General features: G+C 36.1%; 1 protein-coding gene across 28 annotated transcripts in view; it reads left to right on the forward strand.

The window, feature by feature from the left end:
• UNC80 (unc-80 subunit of NALCN channel complex) overlaps window positions 1-25,426 on the forward strand; it is a 157,723-nt gene that overhangs the window by 58,088 nt on the left and 74,209 nt on the right. For 24 of the 28 annotated variants that reach the window (XM_075180285.1, XM_075180288.1, XM_075180290.1 and 21 more), the window contains 6 exons: window positions 2,156-2,289; window positions 4,591-4,756; window positions 20,455-20,658; window positions 21,379-21,476; window positions 23,131-23,331; window positions 24,674-24,781. In XM_075180285.1, coding sequence (XP_075036386.1) covers window positions 2,156-2,289; window positions 4,591-4,756; window positions 20,455-20,658; window positions 21,379-21,476; window positions 23,131-23,331; window positions 24,674-24,781 — 911 coding nt within the window. The remainder of the gene's footprint in view (window positions 1-2,155; window positions 2,290-4,590; window positions 4,757-20,454; window positions 20,659-21,378; window positions 21,477-23,130; window positions 23,332-24,673; window positions 24,782-25,426) is intronic. The other 4 variants (XM_075180303.1, XM_075180308.1, XM_075180312.1 and 1 more) reach the window with 1 other exon arrangement.

Below are 25,426 nucleotides of genomic sequence, written 5' to 3' on the forward strand. Positions count from 1 at the left end.
TGGCTAGCTGGTTCACACATGCTCAGTAGAACTGAAAGCCTGGTTGAAAAAAAAAAAGCTAAAATAGAAATGGTTAAAAATAGAATAAAAATCTATTTAAAATTAACTCCCATGTGAAAATTGCTTTATTTAAAAAATAAAGCATTTTTTCATAAACTTTCTTCTGCTATAGCCATCCTGGGATGGAGATAACAGAGGAAAGACTGCAGCAGTATTTTTACCGATGCGATCCTTGTCAAAGATGAGGAAGCTTTCACCAACAAAGTCCAGCAAATCTTTTTGCCGACGGGGCCAATAGAAGTGCTATCCTTTGTTTCACCAGAGGTAGGGCTTTTCTCCGGGTGATAAATAGAGCCTACAGGGAAGGGATGGAGACCAAAACATAAGAAAGCATATGCAGTCTCATATTGCCATGGAATAGTCTTCCAGCAGACTTGGTGCATGCAACACAAAATTATTCTGATTACTTAGAAATCGAAAATTAAACTACACATACATGCAGAGAAAGAAGTCATTGTGCAAAAGTGGCTTCCTGAATTTCAGCTATTGACCTGTGTCTGAACATGTAAATGAGAAAGTCTATAGTGAAAACTAAGTAACAATCTTTATTAAATATAGAAGTTTATGTTCATGCGGTTTCTCAACATGTTTTAAGTTTCAGGACATATCTGAAAGACTTTTCAATTATGGCAACCAGATAAGCGTCAAATGCTAAACTATTTTATCATTTAACATCCATAATTGCGCAGATAATGTCTTCATGCATACTGAATAATGGTAATATATCAGTAAATGTTCAATGTTTGCAAAACCATAACTCCTTTCTCCCATTGGTCCATTACTTTGCTTTTATACTTTCATTTCAATCCTTGAATTACCTTGCAGTTTACTCTTTCAGGTGTGCTTCTGTTCCTTTGTTTTGTCTGTTTTCTCATGTCCGCATCCTCTACATCTCTTGCCTCCTCATATTTAACTTAATGAGAAAACTCAATCAGATATGAGTCTGGTCTGTAGCTAAAGCACAGTGTTGCTTCAGTGGGAGACCCCTTTCAATTCTGACGAAAGCAGATGCTGGTTTAATGCTCTATCAAGTAAAGTGTGGATGCATTAAATCAAATCCTATTATCTTCAGCTCAAATACTATGGTAAAGCAGCGCTGACAGAGCAGACAGCTTGAACGTACCAGAGATCACTTATCATTGGTTTTCATAGAATAATATAATGTTTCACAACTGCTTTTTATTATTAAATACATCAGCTAGTAATTGAGAGATGGGCCATTTTATCCATTCTTTTTTTACATAAAATGATATTTAACTATATGTGTATGTTACGTACTGTGGGCCTGATTTAAAGTTGGAGGTAATCCTTTTGCGCCATGTAATATAAGCATTTCTGTTCTGCACATGTGCACAAAAATGTGTTTTAGAGTTGACCATCTTACACATGTGGCCCATTGCTCGTTCATGTGTAACTTGAGTACAATAAGGGCACAGAGACACAAGTCACCCATTGCAAGTTGTCCTAAAATATGTGCAACTCAAAGCGGGCACATACAACCACAATTTTGAGTACATGTAAAACCGTAATTTTACGTGTATGTTTGGTCTGCATTTTTGTCGTCAGCTCTAAATGAGGTCCTTAGTACTCCCCTAGTTTTGAAACTGAAAGTCAGAACTATTATATGACTTGGATCTGGCTCACATCATAAAAGCCACCTCTTGCTCCTTTAGGGGCCAAAATACTGTAAATCTGTACATCTAGAAATAAGAATAAGCATAAGAAATAAGCGTAAAGAAAATAAGAATTTCAAATTATTGATTTACAATAAAATGCACTTTTAGTATGTATTAATCTTAAATACTTTATAAACTAAGATAGGTATTGCAATGTTAAAACTGCAATTTACAGCATAAAATAACGAATTGGAAGGTTCATATTACTCATAAAACTGTTTTTGGATAAAGATATTTTCCTTTCACCCGGCTAGCTGGTAATTTTTGTACACTGGATCTCAATTCTCATTCTTTAGATCCCACTTTGACTTATAATGACTGATCTCTGGTGTTGGCTGTCTGGCAGTGTCACACGTACATATGTTTCACGTAACATTTGAGCATCCTCTGCTCTCTTTATCAAAAATGTCAATTTGTAGGTTCCGTAAACCCAACAAAGTGCGGCTGTCCATTTGCATTGAAGATGTCAGCATGCCAATTACTACTGGAAATCACCACTTTCTTAAGGGAAACCTTCCCGTGTCTGCCGAGGCCTAGGGCAGAGCCTCTTGTGGTATGTATATACAGCAATGTATCATCGTGTTTGAGATCTCAGGTTTTCTGTCACTTTAATAAATACGGTTCTTTGATGTATTAATTCAATAACATTATTTACCACAATATCATTATGAAACCAATTTAAAGTGAACATTTTATAACTTATATTTTATACTAGACATTTATTTCAGTAACAAAATAATTCTATTTACATTTTTTAATAGGTCTTGTCCGTCTCATTATTATAACATTAATATTTTTATTAGAGTCTTATATGGTAAGGGAGGAGGGATACAGAATAAAGAAGGGGGATGGGGAGGGGAACATAGTGGGGAACAGACATAACAGATGGTCCTTCTCATTATTGCGGTATTAATGTGGGAATATTAGTTCAATTTTAAGGACTTGAATACCTAAATAAATAGGTATAAGTAGGTAATTTTTCCTAAAACCCTTTCAGAAGTTATACTTATTGAATAACATAACGTATGGGATAACGCACACCTTATTGTAAATGGGTTATAAGTCACTGAGGAGACAATATACAGCATCATTGTCCAATAGACAGAAGGAAGCCACTTATGGTCCTCAGAAGGGTAATGTGTGCCCATAAATAATATTCCCCTTGGTCTTTTCTTATTATTATTATGACTCTGAGGAGATAGCATGATGCAGCAATGTGACATACATGACCAGTTAAACATGTATTATTCTATGACTTGAAAACATAAATTCACATGTTTTGGAAAAGTTTCAAGTGTGCCAGTTCTCTGCAAATATAATGTGCAGCCCTCATATAAATGAATGATGCTGCAGAAAATGTGATTTAATAAGACCTTAATGGTGCTATTTAACAAATGTAGGGTCACTGCCACACAGACTCATACTTCAATTTCTATGAAGCCTATGAGATGAGAAAGCATAATAAAAACTGAATATTATAGACAGAATAACAGGTATTATATTGTAGAAAATGACTCAGGTAGACCTTGAAGAATATCCTCAGACATCACAATAGGTTTCCCCTATTGCTAGCGCTAATTAAACTAAGAGGTAGTAATATATACATTTTACATGGATCTATTAGTAATGTCTAGCTGAGGAGGCCTGATTCAGGTCTCCTCTACTTCTGCCTGGTCTTCCTTGCTCAATGGAGCAATCCCATGTGTGATATTACAACCATGCTTCAGCACTTCTGCATTTTTGTGTAGCCAGGGATCATTAAATAAACTGTATGCACAGACTCTAGGGCCAGGAACGAAACAGCATGGTTGTTGTTCCTTGCACTGGATTCCCAGTCTGTCACTGGACAATTGCATGGCACAATATATGTGGCGCATGATACCTGGGTACCCGAGATCCAGGGTCCTCTCTCTGTTACAACCTGTGCAAAGAAAGTGGTGTGTTATTTATTACAACAAACAAGTGATGCAAATAAAATTTGATTAGATCTCTTTGATGCAATTTGCAGTAATTTGCACATATTGAATAATTAGACCCAACGGTCTTTTTCTATGGACCTGATTTTATATGTGCCTCCTAATCAGTTCTTCTGCAAGTTGGGTCAGTCGAGGGGTTACATTTAAACTGGAATGTTTATAGGCTTGTCGTAATTTCTCAAATTTTTTAATTCTTCAAAAAAAAATTTAGACAGTCATCCATGATCGAGGCTGAAATATTTTGTTGTTATTTTATTGTGAACCTCGAACATGAACAGTGAACTTCAGAAATGCTGAAATATTTTTTTATTAGTTAAAAATATTTATTAGTTAAAAACACTAATTTTATTGCAAACAGTGAACGAGAGACACAAAATTCGAACCCACAGTTAGAAATAGGGTCTATTGGTGAATGCTCCATGAACATGTTCAGGCCCTTCAAGCCGTCTCATCTCTTTCCTGATGAACTCCCCTGCCCAATTATTTTTCCACATTTACATCCCGGACCCCTTTCTTCCTCCATGCATTCCAGTCCCTGCCATGGATCTGATGCAGTAGAGCTTTAGTGGTGATTGGGAGGCCAATTAGCACCAGAGAAGAATGATCCTCTGCATGTAGACTGACCATCTCGTGTCCCCGTCCCACCATCCCCTGCCTCAAGCTCCTGAACGTTCAGAATAGAGTCCAACATACATGTAAAATAATGTTAGATGAGTGGCTGATAATTGTGTAGATGAAATAAAGTTTTAATGAAAACATTATGTTTTTTAACAGTTAAATGCACAGTTTGTCGCGTCAGCTTTTATACACTGTATGTAAAGATATTTTGAAGGTAATGGAATGGCATGTATATAATGCTTCTTTCTATGACACTTCAGGATCTGGAGACATGTCGGCTGCGCTTGGACCCGGAGATGGACCGGCACCGCTATGAGAGGAAGATAAGTTTTGCTGGAATCCTGGATGAGAATGAAGATTCTAAGGACTCATTACACAGCAGCAGCCATACCCTGAAATCAGACACAGGATGTGAGGAGAAGAAAGGTATAGTAATGGGGTTCTTGGCCAGTCCACGTAGCATACAATGCTAGTTTCCTGTATGTCACTGTAAATTGTTTACTTGGTCCTTGCCAGGGGGTATTTTTAATGGATTCAGTGAATAGGCAGGATTGATGACATAGCAATATTTTGCAAAAATGGGCAAAAAGAGCCTAGTTAGGTTTATAAGTAATTCTTTATAAAATGAGCCAATTCCTCTCATATCAAAAATATTCTATTTGCATTTAAAGATGATGAAAAATATGTTGTATAACCACAGTTTATTCCCCCTATTGTGGCGATAGGTATCATTTTTGCAGTCATAAAAAATTGCCACTTGTATTTATGAAAGAAATATCACTGTGTTAGCTGAGTGTTACTCGCCTGCCCTGAAAAGATAATTGTTCATTTATGGCTTCACAAACAATATTTGATTTATTCTAGTAATGAAATACATATTTTTTATACTGCACTGAATTAAACAATGCATTATTTGTCAGATTTTATTGGTAAATTATAATGATAGGTGATTTTCTATTGCTGTGATACACAGAAAATCATCCCTGGTTAATAAATAGATGTCTGTGTGTGAAAAGCAGCCAGATGGTGCTGTTTCAGAGCAGAGAGGACAGAAAGCTAGAGAAGAGAGTCAGATGGGTAATTCAAATCTGCTGGAGCTGTGTACCGAATATAGCACCTGATTGGGCAAAAGCAGTTGCCATCCAATCATATGCTGCATTCAGTACATACCTCTTGCCCAAGCTGATTAAGTCCCTAGGATAGCACCAGCCCTCCTGCACTGAAACCCCTCTGCCCTCTATACTCTGAAACAGTGCAGTCAGACAGTTCCTCTCTTCGAAGAGACACCCACTGAAGTCTTATGGAGGAGAGTAGTTGATAAAGATGGGGAAGAGTGTTTTATCTCAAAGTGGAAAATCCTTTTACTATTAAGTGCAATGTGACATTTCTTTTAAAAATAATATTTCCATTCACTGTATATACTGTCTTTTATCTGGGCTGCACTAAAGACTTACATATAGATTTATCAGACCTCTTACAAAGGAAAATTGGAGGTGATGTCTATAGCAACCAATTAGATTCTAGTTATCATTATATAGAATGCATTAGATAAATGATTATAGAATAAAAGAATCAAGAGCGCTTATCACATACAAACAGGGTTAAATAAATGCAAATTCAGGATACAAATAATGATAGAGTAAAAATGTATATAAAAAAATGCATTTGAAATTAGTCTCTCAAAAGTTCTTGAATAACATGAATAACTCTTTAATATACATGGAAATTCCTTCTTGTCGACTTCCACTCCCTCGTCTATGCAGATATATAAAAAAATAAATATAGTGCAATAAAGTCTTAAAAATATATACTATATGTTATTGTAAAAGTGTGCATAAAACGGTGCTATTTGCTCTCTGGTAACAATGAGGGTCCAGTGGTGAAGCATATATGCTAATATGCTAATGACCATTTAATATACCTTCATATATTATTCACAAAGGGTAGGTTCTAGTTTAAACCCATCTCTATTTCAATTTCTGTTCAATTTACTCTGATATACTCAGTATAATACAGGGAATAATAATCATATCAAGAAAGATTTTCCACAAAGTCTATCATTAATACTTATAAGTATTCTTATTAATAATAGGTATTTTCAGTAACACCCTTTACACATGTAATAACACAGTGTATAAAGCATAATATATATTACATCAAATACAATGCATTGCTTACTTCTACCATCTTATTAATATGATTTGTGAGTGTGTTTATATGTGTGTGAGCATGTGTCTGTGTGTATATGTTAATAGCGAGAGAATGTGTGCAAGATGCAGAACAGACCACATGGCATAACAAGATGGTGGACAGACAGCATGGCATAACAAGATGGTGGACACATAGCATGGCATATCAAGATGGTGGACACACAGCATGGAAGACAGACAATGACCAAACTATAACATATGGTCAATGGTGGCCATCTTTAACACCACAGTATTTTCTCATGCCTTTTACAGTAATAATCTATAAACAAGTACATTATATCACTAATTCTATATACACAACTATGTAACAGTCCGTATTAAAGTCTACAACTAGTATTTGGCAATATTAATATCAAAACTCCAAAATAACAATGCAACCTTTCCTTAAATATCACATTGCTGCCTTATTAAGTATACAATACTTGCCAACTTTTACTCGTTGGCATCCGGGAAATCCAGAGGGTGGTGGCGTATGGGGCAGGGCTCATTGACCCGTTTCATTTTGGCCCTGCCCCCTAAGCAGATGTCACCATTTTGGTCAATTACAAAAGGGGGCGGGACCACAGTGATGCGATAATCACATTACTAAGCCCCGCCCCCACCCAATTCACTAATGAAGTGAGCTAGATCCGGGAGGTTGCCCTGCTCCCCTGGGATTCGGGGAGGACTTTTCAGAAATTCGGGAGCCTCCCAGACATTCTAGGAGATTAGGCAACAATGAACTATACACAGTTTCTCAAGAACAAACTGCAGTACTTCAAACGTTTCACATTACAAACTAATATCTAAACAATATCACTTAATTTATCTCACACAAGAGCCTTTTCTATCTTAAACTACAAGTCCATAACACACATGTCCCATTGCAGGGGTAGGAGAAGGTCTTTTGTATAGGCACATTCAAAACAACCATTTTCTGTGCACTTACACTAAACACTGAACTTTTAAAGTCACTTTCCAAGCAGTCATATTACTTACTATTTCAATCCCTTATAAATAATATAAGACAACTATTTCACTACCTTACACACTATGCACTAACAGTGCTAACAAGTACTCTGTAATCTTATCACATATTACCAATATACTATTAGTCCACATTTCTCGCTATCTGTATACCAAAGACATATGATTATATTCCATCCAAACCCCATATCATTACTGACCAAACTTTATCAAATTATGTAATTTTACCCAGGTACCAGTCAAAACAGCGCTCCATGTTGCCTTACACTGCAGCTACTATATATACTTGCTTGTCCATGGAGTCTTCATATGGATGTGTGAGAGTAAGAGAAATTCAAGGCGTTGTGTTCAGGATTTTAACAGATTTCAAAGGGGAGGAGGGATCCGTGTCACAGGAAGCTGGCTCCCAGCATTTGATATGTAAATGTAGGCAGCTTCCTCAGAGAAAAATGTTTTAAAATGCTCAGTGTTAATACCTTTTATCATTCCACTTATATCTTATGGTTAACCACTGATAACATTCTTATCTAAAATAACAACACAGACAAAAGTTTGGCAAAAAAGGGGCGTATTTTATTTAGTGGGAAATTTTATTTAAAACTCTGAATGGCGACGAGAGCGAAGCAGTCAGCTAACAACTAATCTTTAAACCAATACAGCGTAAGGTGAATCTCAATACCGCTGTCCCAAGACTTTACGAATCCCAAGTCTTTACGATTGGCCGGTACTAAACTTGGCGTCATCGCGACTGCCCCCTTCTGGACTCACATTGTCGCGTATGACATGATATACTCTGCCCCAGAGGCCCAAGAGTCAGGTTACTGCAAAAGGGGCAGTGACGTGCGGCCAATTCAATGGTAACACCTTCTATTAGTCGCTGACTGCATTGCTCTCCTACCCACTGCGCCTTGTCCTAAAACAAGGACTTAACTCATAGCATGACCAGCTTATTCCGGGCGGGAGAGAGGTATCCGACATCCAGAACTAAGAGAGAGCCAGCCAACTAATCCAAGCTAATTTATAACCTCTTATACAGCCACACATCCACAGAGTGATAGGCTGGCTGCCAAAATTGTTTAACCCCTAATTGTTAGTGCTGATGAAGTATAACACGTTATTTTATTTGCCCTCAGCTTAAGGCTTCACTTAAACTTCTAGTTAGCTTGCCATATAAGGTGGGGGAGGAGAATAATGTCCATTTACTTGGAAAATGTCAAATATTATATGCTTTCTCAGTGATAATATACAAGTGAAGTATTGAATGTCTATTACACTTTGTGATTGCACTTACGTTAGGGTAACTTGGATATAGCATGTAGCACAGCTTGTGGAAATCGCGTCTCTCCAGCCAATATGTGAAATAACTCCTAGGGCTAGATTTACTAAGCTGCGGGTTTGAAAAAGTGGGGATGTTGCCTATAGCAACCAATCATATTCTGCCTTTCATTTATTTAGTACCTTCTACAAAATGATAGCTAGAATCTGATTGGTTGCTATAGGCAACATCCCCACTTTTTCAAACCCGCAGCTTAGTAAATCTAGCCCCTAGTTGTTTTTTTATCACACCTGATTCATCGGTGAATAAACTCAACAAACATATAGCAAGGAAAGGAGATGAAAGAAAAAAAATCTAGTTTAATTCGTTTTATATTTAAAACATTAAAAATGTTACCTATGCACTTATATTGTGCATTACGTAATTAAAAAACATATGTGTGTCCAATTTCTTTACAAAGAGCCTGCTACCAGGGATCAGATGGAAATGTCGCACTTCTGACATCCTCAGTGAATAAAATGAAACCCAGGAAAATATGCACAGCAGAAGGAAACGACTGGATCAATAGATATGACTGAGCCTTGTAAAACCCCAGCCAGCCGCCAACACGTTTCAATGTGAATGAATCTTTTTCAAGGCATGTGAGGAAGGGATTCAGAGACAAGATTATATACAATGGCAGTCTATGAATAATCATTATACAAAATTAACTAAAATAATGTAAAATGTATAGGCATACAACAGGGTTCAAAAAGACAGTATATTTTACTTTTACAAAAGTAATATGTTGATACAGCAATATTTTAAAATACCAATAATAATTAGAGATGCTCAGGCTCGGGTTTCCGAAAACCAAGCCCACCCGAAAATCTCAGATCTGAGTACCGAGCCGAGCCGGCTCTGTACTTTCCCGCTTCCTCGGATCTGAATCGTAACAAAGCATCATTTTTGCATTGTCGGATCTCACGGGTTTTGGATTCCATAAGTACCTCCCTCCCCAGGAGATCCAGTGCCATTACTCACACAAAAACAGGGGCAGTAGTGTGTTTTTGTCACTCTTCATTCTCCAGTGACATTGCTCATTGTCATTGCTCACAAAGAAACAGGGTTAGCAATGTTCTTGTCACCCTCCATTCTCCAGTGACATTGCTCAGTGCCATTGCTCATACAGAACAGGGGTAGCAGTGTTCTTGTCACTCTCCAGTATCCAGTGCCATTGCTAAATGCCTTTGCTCATACAGAAACAGGAGGGGTAGCAGTGTTCTTGTCACTTGACAAAAATTGACTGGAAATGACTGGAAATTAATGTTATTGAGGATAATAATAATAATAATAATAATAATATAATGTAGGAACAAAAAAAGAGCCAAATTATATGATTTTAGCATTTTTTTAGCAATTTGTCTTTTAAATACAGATCCAAAACCAAAACACATGAGGGCGGTTTTGCCAAAACCAAAACCAAAACATGAAGATAATACAGATCCAAAACCAAAACACGGGGGTCATTGAACATCTCTAATAATACGTGTGTCAGGATTCCTAATATGAAGACCACAGAGAGAATGTAAATGAAACAAAGTGGTTTATTTAAAATACAGGTCACACAGGTAAAAATAAGATGCAGTAAATAATAAGGCAACTAACACAGGTCTATAGAAACAGTTTAAAAAGGATCCCAGTTTATTTGAGGAACAGGAGTGCTGGATACCTGGCACAACAGGTTAACTGCAGGTACAGATTAGTCAGAGTAAGCAGGTTTGGCTGGGGGGCTGGAGATCAGGCACAAAAGGGTGACTGCGGGTGCAGTTTGTCAGGCTAACCAGGTTTATCTGGGAAGCTGAAGACCCAGGTTTTCCAAATTAAGTAGATGACTGCAGTTACAGGATGTCTGGATTGCCAAATTAAGCTGGTAAGCTGAAGACTCAGGTTTTCCAAGTTTGACAGGTGACTGCAGGTATAGGATGTCTGGATTACCAGCTAAGCCAGGAAGCTGGAGACTCCATAAGTGAATTTCCAAACCAAATGTTGTTTGTATATGCCCGTCATATATGTTAATAGCAATAATTTCCGATAATGATTTTGGCAAAGGAATATCTATATAAAGAAATATGTAATGGATAGCTATTTGGCAAAACCAAAAATGCATCCAATTATATACTGTGGTCTGAAAAATAAAATAAATTGAAACGTGCTGTGTTCAACCTGTGATTCAAGTCATTTGAGTATTGGCCGCAGCACTAATGAGGTACACCTGAATAAAACATGGACAAATCTTGTTACATTCTGGAAAGCCACGAATATTAGAAACATATGAGGATATTTGTAAAGTGATAACTAATGTGAACTATTTGCCACAAACAGTATGAGCTACTTATATGAACACTATTATAGAGAAATACTGTATAACCATCTCAATACCATGATTTATTATCTAATAAAAAGTGTCCTTTTGACACAAGGACCTGGTTTCTTTGTAGAGTGATAATTAATGTGTGCCATTTGGAACACAAATGGACTGATATAAGCTACTTATTTAGACACTATTATAGAGAAATATAACCATCTCGACACCATGATTTATTATCTAATAAAAAGGCAACCTACTGCCCATTCTATCAATATGGCATAACAAATGACATCTCAGATGGCAAGACACCTATCCAAAAAAGTACACTATTCATACATCTAAAAGAACCAATTAATCTCGAAGTCTAGATTGAAGTCACCTGTTGTAATGTCCTTAATTTGTGAAGCCATTTCATTTCACTTTTAGCTAGTCTAATCTGGTTGTCTTTATATCTCCAATTATTGGCAATCTTGTCTATGCCTACAAAGTTCTTAAAGGATCTCACAGAAAAATTATGCACTTTTCCAAAATGACATGAAATGAAATGTCTTTCCAGCCCTTTCTTGATATTATTTAAATGTCCGCCATAACAATTTTTTAAGGATGGAAAGTGCGAACTACATAAAAGAGGCAGCATTCACATTCAGGAAGGTATATAACATTACTGCTATGACAAGTTATGAAATGTGGAATATCACATTTCTGGTACTTTATAAACTCTCTGTGCTTGTTGACTCCTGTCTTACAAGTTCTGCAAGCAACACATGTTCAACATCTGTGAAAACCTGTTGTGAGAATTTTTACCAGTGTGATAAAGGTTGGGCAATGCACTTTGAACCAATCTGTGTTTAGAAATCAATGGTTTTCTATAAATAAATGTATGTTTTTTTGTAATTGACTTTTATAGAATAGGATCCTTAGACGGTATGGCCCAGTGTCTTCTAAAAATTAATTCAACATCTTTATATTGGGAACAAAGTTTTTGAGTACCCCTAATCTACAAAACTGCATAGTCAGTTCATCTCATTGTTCTTGCAAAACAGTTTTTTACATGCAATTTCTCACTAAACATTTAAATTGACCAACCAGAATATTTAGAAGCCATTTGGGATGGTGTCCACTGTCAGCACTAATATATAAATAATCCGTAGGTTTCCTATGTGTTTTAGTATGTAAATTACCTTCCTTAATGTAAATTTTAAGATCCCAAAAAATTACAGTTTTGTCACTTATTTCATGATAATTTTAATAATAAATGTATTTATTATTATTTAAATAATATTAATCGTGTTAACTGTCAAAGAGGTGCAACATTTCTCAAGGCTTTGTTTGTCACCCTGGAACTCAAAAAAACACATCATTGATATAACAACACCAGAATACTTTGCTTTCATTAAATTGATAGTCTTGCCAAACATGCATGTCCTCCCACACCACGCCATGAACAGGTTGGCATAACTTGGGGCAAACCTAGTGCCCAACGCTGTGCCAGTTTGTTGTAGATAGTAATTTCAAGCATCATAGAAATAATTATTTCTGAAAATGAATCCAATGCCCTCAAGAATAAATGTGGTTAAATCTTTTCCTATATTTTCTTTATCTAAAAAGTACTTTACTGCTTTGATACCATCCTGATGGTTAAGTACATCAGCCATAAACAATAGGCAGTCATTTTGCCAACTCAATTCCTCAATTTGCAAGGATCTCTTTAGCATCTCTTAAATAATATTCAGTTTTGATCACCAAGGGTTGAACATGGTGATCTATATATTAAGACAGGTCAACAGTCATTGGTTTCATTCTGGCAACAATCGGTCTGTCTGGTGGATTCAAAACATTGTGTATCTTGGGCAATACATAGGTTATCGATGTGCATGATTAGGGACAATAATAAATTCCCTTTCCTCATCCCTTGCAATGCCTTTTCTGTTGTGCTTGTCAATAAATACTTTTGACTAATGGTATTAATTGGGTCTCCCTTCATCTTCACATATGATTATATTTCTTACTGTCTTAGCGACCACAGATTCTGAATCATTCAAAACTGCAAATAAAGCTGCTGTTTATAATTATGGGATAGGATGTAGATTTTTTTTAAAAAACAGTGATGTCCCCATTCTCAACATTAGATTGGTTGTTGCTATTTAGGAGGTATATCTTATTTTTACCTGCTGTCGATATAAAAAAAATGTTTTAACAAGAGTGTCCTAGTGAATTTATGAATATCCACAAATATCTCAAAGGGGTCAATTTTTCTAAAAGAGAAGTATCTTCTGTGGTTACAATATGTGAACTAAGATTGAAAATCTTAACTGTCTTTTGATTGTCCATTAGTTGAAATTTATCTATGCCAGGAGAAACCTTTGCATCAATGGATTTTTTAATACTTCTATACTGTTTTCGCCTCAAAATACTTTTTAGTCTATCCCTACCCCTTTTTCCTTGGGACCTGATCTTTTTATTTCATTAGTCTTTTATCCGTGAATGGGGATCCAACTGTTAGGACCCAAATAAGGATCAATGTCCCTTCGGAAAGGTTCAAAATGGTTAAACAGTGCTATCTGTAAGTTTTGCTTTCTTTCCCTATAGTGACTGTATTTAATATCCCATAGATTGTAAGCTTGTGAACAGGGCCCTCTTACCTCTCTGTCTGTATGTATTACCCAGTATTATCTTATAAATGTTTGTTCCAAATTGTAAAGCGCTCTGGAATTTGCTTGCTCTATATAAATAAATGTTGATGATGATGATGATGAATATCAATTAAATGGTCATAATTATTTCTCTGAATATCTTTATCACTTCTATCAACATAATTGTTTATTCTGTTGAAATCATGGTGATTTCTACTTACTCTCTTCTAAGGTTTAGGTTAATTTTTTCTATTTTGATTTTTAACTTTAGAAAAATGCTGTTACCTCTTCTTACTATTGTCTCCATATCTAATCTTATTGACTGAAGCACTAGGTTTTTCTATATAAGAATCACTTTCTAAAAGTGTCATAAGCATATCCTTAGGCTCTTTCTGTTCTGTAAATTCACATATTTTGCATTTTACTAGTATACTCATTTTGTCCCTAATATATTTCTTTTGTTTCCTTGTCACAATCACTTTCATATTTTTGTTAATTTTCTTAACTATTTGTCTCTCCATTTCCTGAAAGTCCTCAAAAAACAAAAATCAGGATTTATTAGCATTTTTAATCACATATCTCTTCCTCTAATATAGAAAGATCTTTGTGTCTCTCTTTAAGGATCAAATGTGTTAAGAAAGTGCTATGATTCCTACTGAATTCAGGAAGCGGCAATAGACGTATAAAAACCAAGTGTTTTATTTAGGCAAAATATGTAAACAAGGATTTAGTTCATGGAATATGCAGATTTCAGTAGTAGAATATACTCTAATACATAAATATAAACAGGTGTGATGAATGGCAGGAAGAGTCCACAGAAGCAACATGTTCAAAGCAATGATTCAAATGACAAATACTGTTCAAATGCTGGAAAATTTGAGTTACCCAATTGTCAGGAGGCACGAGGCACCAGACTATGGAGGCAGGGATCAGGATTCCAGATTGCCAGAGGCACAAGGCAGTCCAGGGAAGCAGATGGACTTACTCAGTTCAGTGACCAGGCAGAAGTCAGGGCAACAAGAGTACAAGCAGAATCCAGTAGCCAGGCAGAGGTCAGGGTCACAAGCGAAATAGCAGAATCTGGTAATCAGGCATAGGTCAGGGCAACAGGCAAACAAGCAAGGTCCGGTAATCAGGCAGAGGGTCACAACGGGAGCTCAGATAGCAGTAAAACAAACTGGAACAGGGATAAACAGGAGACAAGCAGCAGCCCGGTATAGATGATGAACTGCACAGAACACAAATTGAGGCAGATATGTGAAGCTGTGGAACAGGTTCTGGTACTTAATGAGGTAAGGAGATTAACTCCTACAGGCGAGGTATAAAGTTAAGGGGCAAACAGCAGCACCTCTGGTGGAATTGAGGTACTTGTGCCACATACAAAGTATAGGCAGAATCGTAACAGGAAGGGAACAAACATTGAGGACATAATTCCACTACTTAAAAACTTTGCTTGCTGAAATGAAGGAGGGAGTTTTCTCAATATTCAATAATTTGTAAATCAGTTGATCCGCTATATACTTCTTGAGTGTTACTGTTTCCCACCAAATGTGATTTTCTTATAAAAGCACTATTTCTAGTCTACTCATAACATAGAAAAATAGAATTTAACCGCTTGGCCCATCTAGTCTGCCCAATTTTTAACCTATGGTAACCTCAAACCCTATTTGATCCTTTAATCTTTGTAAGGATATCCTTATGTTTATCCCAAGCATGTTTAAATTGCTCTAATGTATTAACTTCAACTACCTCTGATGGAAGGCTATTCCACTATCCACTACCCTTTCAGTGAAGTAGTTTTACCTCAAAATTCCTCTTAACCTACTTCCCTCCAGTTTAAGTGCATGTCCTTGTATTCTAATATTTCTCTACCTTTGAACAATGTTTCCCTCCTGTACTTTGTTAAAACCCTTGATATATTTTAAAGTTTCTATCATGTTCCGCCGTTCCTTACTCTGCTCCAAACTACACATATTAAGATCTTTTAGTCTTTCTGGGTATTTTTTGTGCTGTAGACCATGCATCGTTTTCATTGCCCTTCTTTGTACAGTCTGTAATGTATTTATATCCTTCTAGAAATATGGCCTCCAGAATTGAACACTAGATGAGGCCGTATCAATGACCTATACAGTAGCATTATTACTTATTTCTTGGTGCTACTGTTTCCTCTCCCTATGCATCCAAGTATCTCACTTACCTTTCTCATTGCTTTGTTACATTGCTTACCTGCATTTGTCACCGGAAATAGTGATTGCTTGATCCCTTTCCTCCTCACTAGTTTCCATTATAGTGCCATTAATACTATATTTAGCCTTTGGGATTTTGAGACCCAAGTGCATGATTTTACATTTTTTGGCATTAAAATGTAGTTGCCACGCTCTTGACCATTCCTCTAGTCTACCTAGATCATCGATCGTTTGTTTTTCCCCTCCTGGTGTGTCTGCCCTGTTGCATATCTTTGTGTTATCTGCAAAAAGGCATACTTTCCCTTCAATACCATTTGCAGTGTCACCAATAAATATATTAAATAGCACTGGTCCAAGTACAGACCCTTGGGGTACTTCAGTGGTAACATTTCCCACCTGTGAATACACTCTATTTAATATAACTCTTTGTTATCATTATCTAGATCCTCATCTTCAAGATTAATTAACAGTTTCATGATTTATATTGAAGTTCTTCTATTCTAGATTTTCTGTTCTTCTTATGTTTGAAAATAGTGCAGCTATGTGAGTATAGATAAGTGGAACAAATGTGAGTGATGAATAGCTGAACTGTACCACAAACAGTGCTTAAGAAATGCTGCTCAATATCCCAAAAAATGCCACCACACAAAACAAATATAGAATAAAAGGATGAATTAAGGGCGCTTATCCCATACAAACATAGGTTAATACATTTAGAATACAAATGATAAAGAGCAAAAAATAATAAAAAAAACAAATGCACATGAAGTTCTGCAAAGTCCTTAAACATAATAACTCCTTCAATATACATGGAAATTCCCTTTTGTTGGCTTCCACTTCGACATGTATGCAGGTGTATAAAAAAGAAATATAACGCAATAAAGTCTTAAACACATATTTAATAATAATAATATACAAGTGAAGTATTGAAAGTGTATCATACCATCACACCGCTATCACTAGATAAATGACAACTAGAATCTGAATGGTTGCTATTAGCAACACCTTCACTCTTCCTGTTTAGAAGGTTTAATAATCTACCCCAAAGGCTACTGAATAAGTAAACCATAAATTCTGCAGTCTAATCTCTGTATTTTAAAATATTATACAATATTAGGTTAAGAGAAAAACTAATGCTAATACCTGTTGTACTGTGTATACAAATGATTATATCTTGCTGTAAAGTCTCACATATCATTATTATTATTATTATTATTATTATTGTGAATGATAAAGGGGGTTCATGCATATCAGAAATGGCAATAAAATGACAAATTGTAACTGAATGGTGTAAAGCTTTCTGCTCAAGAAAAAAGCTTCTCACGGGCTTCATTGCTTGTAAAATTGGTTAACATCTTTTCCACCTCTCTGGCCTCCATAAATCAATATGTAAACTGAATTGTCTAAAGTCTTCTTTTGTCAACTATTATAAACAATTTCTGTTTATCATTAATTATTGAAATATAACATGTGACCGGCTTACACTAGAAATGTGCGGAGGTCAGAGTACGTACAATACATATAAATTGGTTTTTGTGCCACTTTTTCGCTTTCTCTTTTAGGTCAGTGGTGTCTTTTTATTATTTTTTTTCTGTGGTGCTGTCTTCAACAGTCCCCATTTTTTGGACTATGTATTTTCAACTGTTTGTATATCTTATTGCAATAACGTGTGATAGAAGCTGCTTTTGTAAACTTTTTATACCGTTCTCTTGTAATAGTGGAAAGGCTCTTGGAGTAAAATTGTGCTACAATTTTCTTTAAAAAGCAGGGTTTTTCAAAATCTGATTGTATCCTACTAATACAAGGCATAAAAGGTTTACTGAGCAGCTGAAAATTACATGTAATGTTTATACAATGCAATCGCAACTCCTTTCATCAAACGCCTTCCAGCTAATGAATGCAACATTGCCATAATTGGTGTGCCAATATGGCTCGATACAAAATAAAAGACATCTTGTAAAATTCATAAATACACAAAGTCCCAATATATTTACAGAAATTAAGGTATTTGAAATTCCATGTATTCATATTAGCAAGCTCAGTGTCAAATTGTACAACTTTTTAAGTGGTTACATGTTGGATACCCAGCCAGAACACGTATCTCAATTTCTGAACTTCAAACTCTTGAACTGTGTCAAACATGTTTATATTTGTTTGTCTATACTTGTGAATGATACCAGATTCTCTTTCATACAAAGAATAATTAGATTTACATTATTAATTCTAATGGATATCCAACTTGCAATAACTAGAAATAAGTGTATTTATAATTTCCAAAACAATCAGCCTGTGTACTGCCAAATAATAAACCTTGTGTTCCCCTGAAAAATGTTACTATGGCTTGGTTTTCAATAGCAATATAGTAATGATCTCTATGAAGAGTTTGGTGGAAGGATAATGTTGGTATAAACAGCAATGTGATATACTGTGTGTGTGTATGCATTATTTTTAAAGGAGAACCAATTCAAATGCTATATCAAATGCTATATCTGATGCAGACCTACTATAGCTTATAATAACATGTTTTAATACCTATGTCTACCTCCATAAGCCGTGATTCAATTACAATTTCACGTCAGAAAGGCCCTTTTCAACTGTTTAAGGGATATATTTACAGTAAATACATATTCAATGAAAGGTAATATTTGTCCTTACAAATGCAGAATTTTGATGGTGCCTTCTCTCTTTAGTTGTGATTATAAATAAAGTTTGTACAAACGGCTTTGTGGGAGCTGCCATAGTTGAGATAAATGTCACTTCTCAAAGCCAATAATATGAAGCACTAGAAGGAAAGCAGTACAGGATCACACCATGCTCACAAAGTTATTATGTAAAGGCACATTCCTTCCCTGAAAATAACAACAATACCAAAAAGTTTTCTTAAGAACAAATGGAAAAAAACGAATGCTCCAAAATAAAAAAACATTTTCCACAATTTTTATGCCCTATTGCATTATTTCCAACAGAAATAATAAACTGGTGGCAAGGTGAGCATGTCCATGTTCTTTGAGTACTGTTTTAAAAGGGATAATAAAATCTCAAAACCTGACGGTACAATGTTCTCATATTCTACATAACTATAAAGGATCCTAAACCTAAACGTGAACAAAAGGGTACAAACGCTACTCATAGTCACAAACATATATATATATATATATAAAAATATATATATATATATATATATATATATATATATATATATAAAAGTATACGTGTATACATATATATACACATATATATATATATATATATATATATACACACACATGTGCATATATATATATATATATATATATATATATATATATATATACAAGTTGACCCGTGCATGATACTCATGCATTCTAGTCAAATCAAGCTACTTAAGGTCTTAAAAAGGTTCTTGTCATGCATTTGGGCCTAGCCCAGGCCTCCTCAGGGGAAGATCGTTACTTCCCGACGCAAGCGGCCTTTTTAATGTGTGTTCATGATGTAAAATTACCTCACGAAAATGAGTTTGACCCCTCAACTCGTAAATTTAGCCTTTACTACCCCTCCCACGGGGGGAAGGGGGGATGATGGAAGTTAACTGACTTGACTATTCTAATTTTTTTGTCAAATAATGTCAGTATACCAAATTTCAGGTCAATTGGATGAGCCCTTTCTGAGAAAATAGTTTTTTCCACACACACACACACTAACGCACGCCTCTACACATGTGTGTTCATGAGGTAAAATTACCTCACGAAAATGAGTTTGAGTCCTACTAAATTTCAGCCCTTTTTGAATTTTTTTTCCCACACACACTAAGAATTTAGTAGGTCAGTGTATAACTCGGCCCAGCAGGTGGCGCTGCAACTTGGTTTTTTTTTTTCCACACACAGACGCCACTAAGCATTTATATATTAGATACATACGTGTGTGTATAAGTTCCCTAGTGAAGTGGGTGGAGGCAAGGTCTGGTTTTTCTGTGAATCGCATCATCATTGCCTTGCCCACTGCTATGCAGTGGCTGCATTGAGCGGTGGGGCATGACCATAATGATGCGGACCGCCTTGTCACGTCACCTACACATGCCACTTGGACCTCCTCTCGGGTTGTCCTGAAGTGGAGGTTCAAAATTAGGCAAGTATAGACAGCAAGCCTTCAAAGTCTGCTTACACAATGATAGATTTCTAAACGCTACATTTTTACAGTACTGACTTTAGGATTTATTCTCACAATGCTGAATCATGTTGCTGGGAATTTGGTGTGAACAAAATAGAAAATCTTACCTTGTTTCTGCTTGTAAGAATATGGATTATATTATCTTAAAATATTGGCATTTTGTTAAAATGTTTTATTGAGCATTATTAAGTATTCAAATATTGACTGAAATCAAGAACTCCTTTCTATATTTGTGCTTACTGCAATATCAGTTATATTACACATATAAATAGATGTGTACGAGATAAAGAAAACTAATAAGATGTATTAAAAACTCACAGAAGAGGGAAAATTTCCTCTTGTGTTCTTTCAATGCAGTTCCCAGCAGGAAGATCAGGATAGGAGGCTCCCGCCTGCTCCAGATTAAAGGAACCCGCAGTTTCCGGGTGAAGAAAGGGGGCTCCCTGTCCAGCATTCGCCGGGCCGGCAGCCTAAAGAGCACCAAACTAACACGCCAGGACTCAGGGTCCGAGAATGAGGACATCCAGCTGTCACAGAGCAGGGACACTGTTACTGACATAGGTAACTCAGTGAAGAGATTTTTAATGGGAGTTATGGCAGAGAGGAGACACATATCTCTACAAAGATCCAATAAGGACAAAGTAGCCTATCAGTGCCCATCCTCGATGATTTTTGAACAAATATTTCTTGACTGATTGAGGAAGTATAAGCATTTTCATATGTTCCCTTTTTGTAAAAATGGATGAAAATAAGGAAATTTCCCTGAAGTACAACAGGAAGCAGGTTTAAATGTTAAGATCTCTCTTAAATGCCTGGGACGAAGGCAATTGCAGTGGGGTAGGTGACACACTGGATAAGACCACATATATTTTACTCTTGTAAAAACAATATTATAAGTAATGTTTATATATTCCCATACAACACACCACATGACCAGCAGAATCAAGACTCTAAGAGGGCTATAAAATGTTTTAGCATAGACTCTCGGCCACAATTTTCTTTGCAGATCTATTATATGGTTTGCAGCATCTCTGAGATGCAGGGAATTCGTTCTCCATTTTTTTGTCCCATCCCTTTGAAAAAAGGGGACATGTGCAAATAGATGTGCTTGTTTTTGCCAACCCAGCTAGTACTCAGAAGGGGTTGGGAGTTGGGTTGATGTGTTGTGTTGCTCTGTTGTGAAACTATCTGTGCATGGCTGGGCCTGCTGGTAAAATTGTGCTTCCTTGACAGTTTTGGTTGTGTAACCTTATGGCTTGTTTAATGTTTGTTTCTGAGAAGAAGGGAGCCCTTGGAGCACTAGTGAACCCAGTATTGAGCCAGATGGAGGCAACATTGGCACAGAAGAAAGCTACCACCGTAACATGTCTTGGCTGCATGTGAGTAGTGTGTGAAACTATAGCTAGGGTCTGCAAAAAGTCTACCATATAAATGAATGTGTAGGAAAGCTGGTATGGATCCATCATAGTATTTGATTTTTTTTCTTTTGTAGTTCTAACTCATTATTTTCTTTTCCCTCTGTTGTTGTAGCAATCACTCCTGTTCTCCACACTTCAAAGATCTCTAATTTCCAAAATGACACTCAGATTCTGGTGATGAAATGTCCACCCCATCCAGAAAAATACTCAACTCACATTCATACATATTGCTCCTTTTTCAGCAGTCTATGTTTTGTCCTCTGTCATTCACCCGAAAACCGTTTCTATGAGCATCAAACTGATGACGTTGTAAATTCTGAGAAATTGGATAGAGCTAGTGGGCTGATGTTTTCTTTGAGGGTATCTTTATTCAGTAGGAAAGTGGTTGAATCTGTTTTCAGTATCACAGGATTTCAAAAAAAACACCCATACTGAAGATAAACATTTTGTATTAAGATATTTTGTGGAAATAAATGTTTTTCACTCTACTGAGTAATTTAGTGGGTGTTCTGAGAAGGAAATGCTTTTAAATTTCTATTAATAAAAACCTGAAGATGATTGAAAGAAATAAGCATTTATTAAAAGTACATAAAAAAATGATACCTAAACCACTAGTAGAGAATCAAGGAAATCATGTTTAGTGTGTCTAGCAGAAGACCATATCACAAATGTATGTAGTCCTATACAGCCCAAAAGAGGAAGCGGTCAGAGGGTCAGAGCAGATAGACAAATCCAAGGTTGAGTGCCAGGATGCAAGCAGTTTCAAGCAATGTAAGATGAATTAGTACACAAGAAACAAAAGAAAGACATGAATATATGTCTGACAAGTGAACCATTAGTGGAGAGCCAGTGGTTCATGGCATATGGTTGTGCCAGCTGTGCTCCTTGTTAACTTCAGGGGAAAGACCCTGGTATTTTGTTGCCACCATAACTTACTACACAAAGCCCTTGAAATTCCAATAGGGAAAACAAGGGTGCAAGGACAGAGACAGGGGAAGTACCACACACTAATGATATATAAGCAGACACGGAAAAACTTTACATATAGATAAAAAATGAAAATATAGAATTGTATGTATTGTATTGTATAGAATGGAATAAAGTTCTCAAAAAGGATAGAATCAGATAAGAAGTGGGTAAGAATAGAATCAGATGTCACAGATCCAAACTGGTACAGAAAAGGGACAGAATGATCCAGGTCCAACTCAGGAGACAGGCAAAACAACAAGCAAAGTAACCAGGCAGAACCTGTGAGTTGGGATTAAGGTCAAGTCACAATTTTTAAAGGTCATGTTAACAGGGACGATATCATTCAAGGCTAAATGATGCAGGGATGAAAAGGGAAATAACAGGCACAGACTTCTTAATAACACACAGATTCGATGTGCAAGGTAAAATGAACAGAGAAGCTCATAAATGGCAGAATAGGAGAGAAACTAAGAAGTAAAGTGTACAATGCCTGAATTTGTATCCCATACTGCAAAACACCATCATATCTAATATTAGGAACACTTACTTTGTTGATCATAGAATAACTAATTTAGTATGAATGCATTCAGGCAAATGTGTTCTTTATATAATTTTTATACATTTACTTATTATTTGAAATTATCAGGTTATGATCCTTTTATGCAACCAACAAAGCTTCATTTGTACCCACGTGGATTACTGTCACCCACACTGCTACCTGCACCACAGTCGCTCGTGTTCTCGGCTAGTCAGAGCCATCAAGCTGCTCTACGGAGACACTGTGGATTCACTCAAGGAGGACAACCTGGGTAGTGGCTCTGGTCTTAGAGGCAAAAAAGTGAAAGAGGTTTGTGTATTCCATGTATGCTCCATGCTCGCAAATAAAATGATATTCTTGGAATTAAATTATAGATATGTACAATTGCAGTATGTACAACATGTACAACTACAGTACAATTGTGTGAACATGAGTACAACATAAGGATTTTAGAATTTAGAATTTTAGAATAGAATTTTCAGATTTAATTTGATTTGACATTTGTTCCAGAAATGCCAATTCATTTAACTGATTAATGCATCTCCGTTCACCTTTGCTTTGCTGCTCTTTAACCTCAGTAGTATTCTTTGCCTATTAGAGGAAATAGAAAGACTTATTAAGACTTCTAGTAGTTCAAAGAAGATAAACCTTGCCATAATATTTTTGAAGGAGACTAATTAGAGGTGAATGCATTTATATGTTATGATTATAGGTTGACTTGAAGATTAGTGTTTTATAACTATATTGCAACAAACCTGTCTCACCCAGACATTGTTTCCTATCTTGTCCTCATCCATGAGCAAGTGCTTATTAGACGCATTTTATATTGTCACATCTGGATAGGTGCATTTTACATACTCAATGTATGAATTTTGACTTGTGAGTTAATGTTCGGGAACATGTCTCTGACCCTTCTTTTTTTCAAAATTGCTCTGGTTGTTCTCTGGTGCATGGGCTACAGCTTGCATTAGTATTTGTTGAGTGTATGCATTATTGTCTGACCATAAGATACTGAATCCGTTTTTTGACACTTGTTGTTTGCTTGTGACAAAGACCCTATGTCACAAGTGTCTGTGTCGTCTGTTATACCATTCCTGAAACTTTTCTGCCTGCCCATAAAGTATAGCACCAAAATAAAGATATGTAACAATCCTTAATTTATTGTTTCCACCATTATCAGGTTATGACCAGTATTACTTTCATGTGTCGAAAGGACATGTAAAGCGGTTCTTTGTATAAAACTTTTGTTTCATTTAAACTACCCTAGAGTAAATAATTAATATATGCCTGTCTTGAATAGAAACAGATGTTGGATGCATCAAATTGTCTTCTAACGAGTGATTTCATTAAAGTTCTGCATTATACACTTTACATTTCGTCATTTTCCATTAAATTCCAGAAATAGTGTTTAAAATTATCTTATGTTCTTGTGCTGCCAGACATCTCTTCCCCAGCACATCGGTTCCCTCACACTCAGAAGCAGTGGCCGATTACAAGATTAAACTGTGAACAGCCTGCCGCCCTGCAATTCGGATACCCTTGACCTGGGTCTATTTGACTTTTTTACAATCCAGCCTTGCCTTGTATGCCTGATATATGTATCTGATTGCTGAATATTAAAGACAAGTATTCATGTGTTTTGTTCAAATAGTGCTCAGACAAATCTTGCCTGCGAACCCCCTCCCTGAAGAAGAGAGTTACAGAAGCCAACCTAGAAGGAAAGAAGGATAGTGGGATGCTGAAGTACATAAGGCACCAGGTACATTACATGTTTCCATAACACACTGTACTCACAAAACAATAAAGTAAAGAACAATGTTTATGCTAACTAGTGGTGTGACTAAACATTTTTGAGCCCATAATAAAATTCAGTAAAGGTTGCCATGTAAACAAAGCAAAGCAAAGATTATTATAGTAATGACTTATACCATCCATTTAAAATATAACTTTTATTATAAATTCTAATAAAGCCAGCGAAATATAAAATGATATCAAACTAATAAAAACAAAAATGTGCGAATATATAAAATAACTGGGCGCACATTAAAGCTTTCTCCTATATTACCAAAATAAGCGTTATATATCAGCATGTAGGCTTTAGTTATGTTGATCGGGTAATTGTCCTATAGTTGGAGCGATAGAAAAACTTTTTCTCTTCTCATGTAAACAAAGCAGACAGTTTCTCACCTTCTCTCGCTTACTGAAGCTCCCTCTACTGATCAGTCTGTGGCTGCTTTTATAGTAACTAATAGGAAGCAAACTACACTGTTAACCAATCACAGGCTTCATTTTGGTTACTATGAAAGCACCCATTGTATGATCACTAGATAGAGCTTCAGGAAGCCGAGATGGTGAGACATTTTGTGCAGCCTCACTGCAGCTGCCTACGTCTTTGACATTGGAG

This window comes from Mixophyes fleayi, chromosome 7, assembly GCF_038048845.1.
Source record: "Mixophyes fleayi isolate aMixFle1 chromosome 7, aMixFle1.hap1, whole genome shotgun sequence".
NCBI lineage: Eukaryota > Metazoa > Chordata > Amphibia > Anura > Limnodynastidae > Mixophyes > Mixophyes fleayi.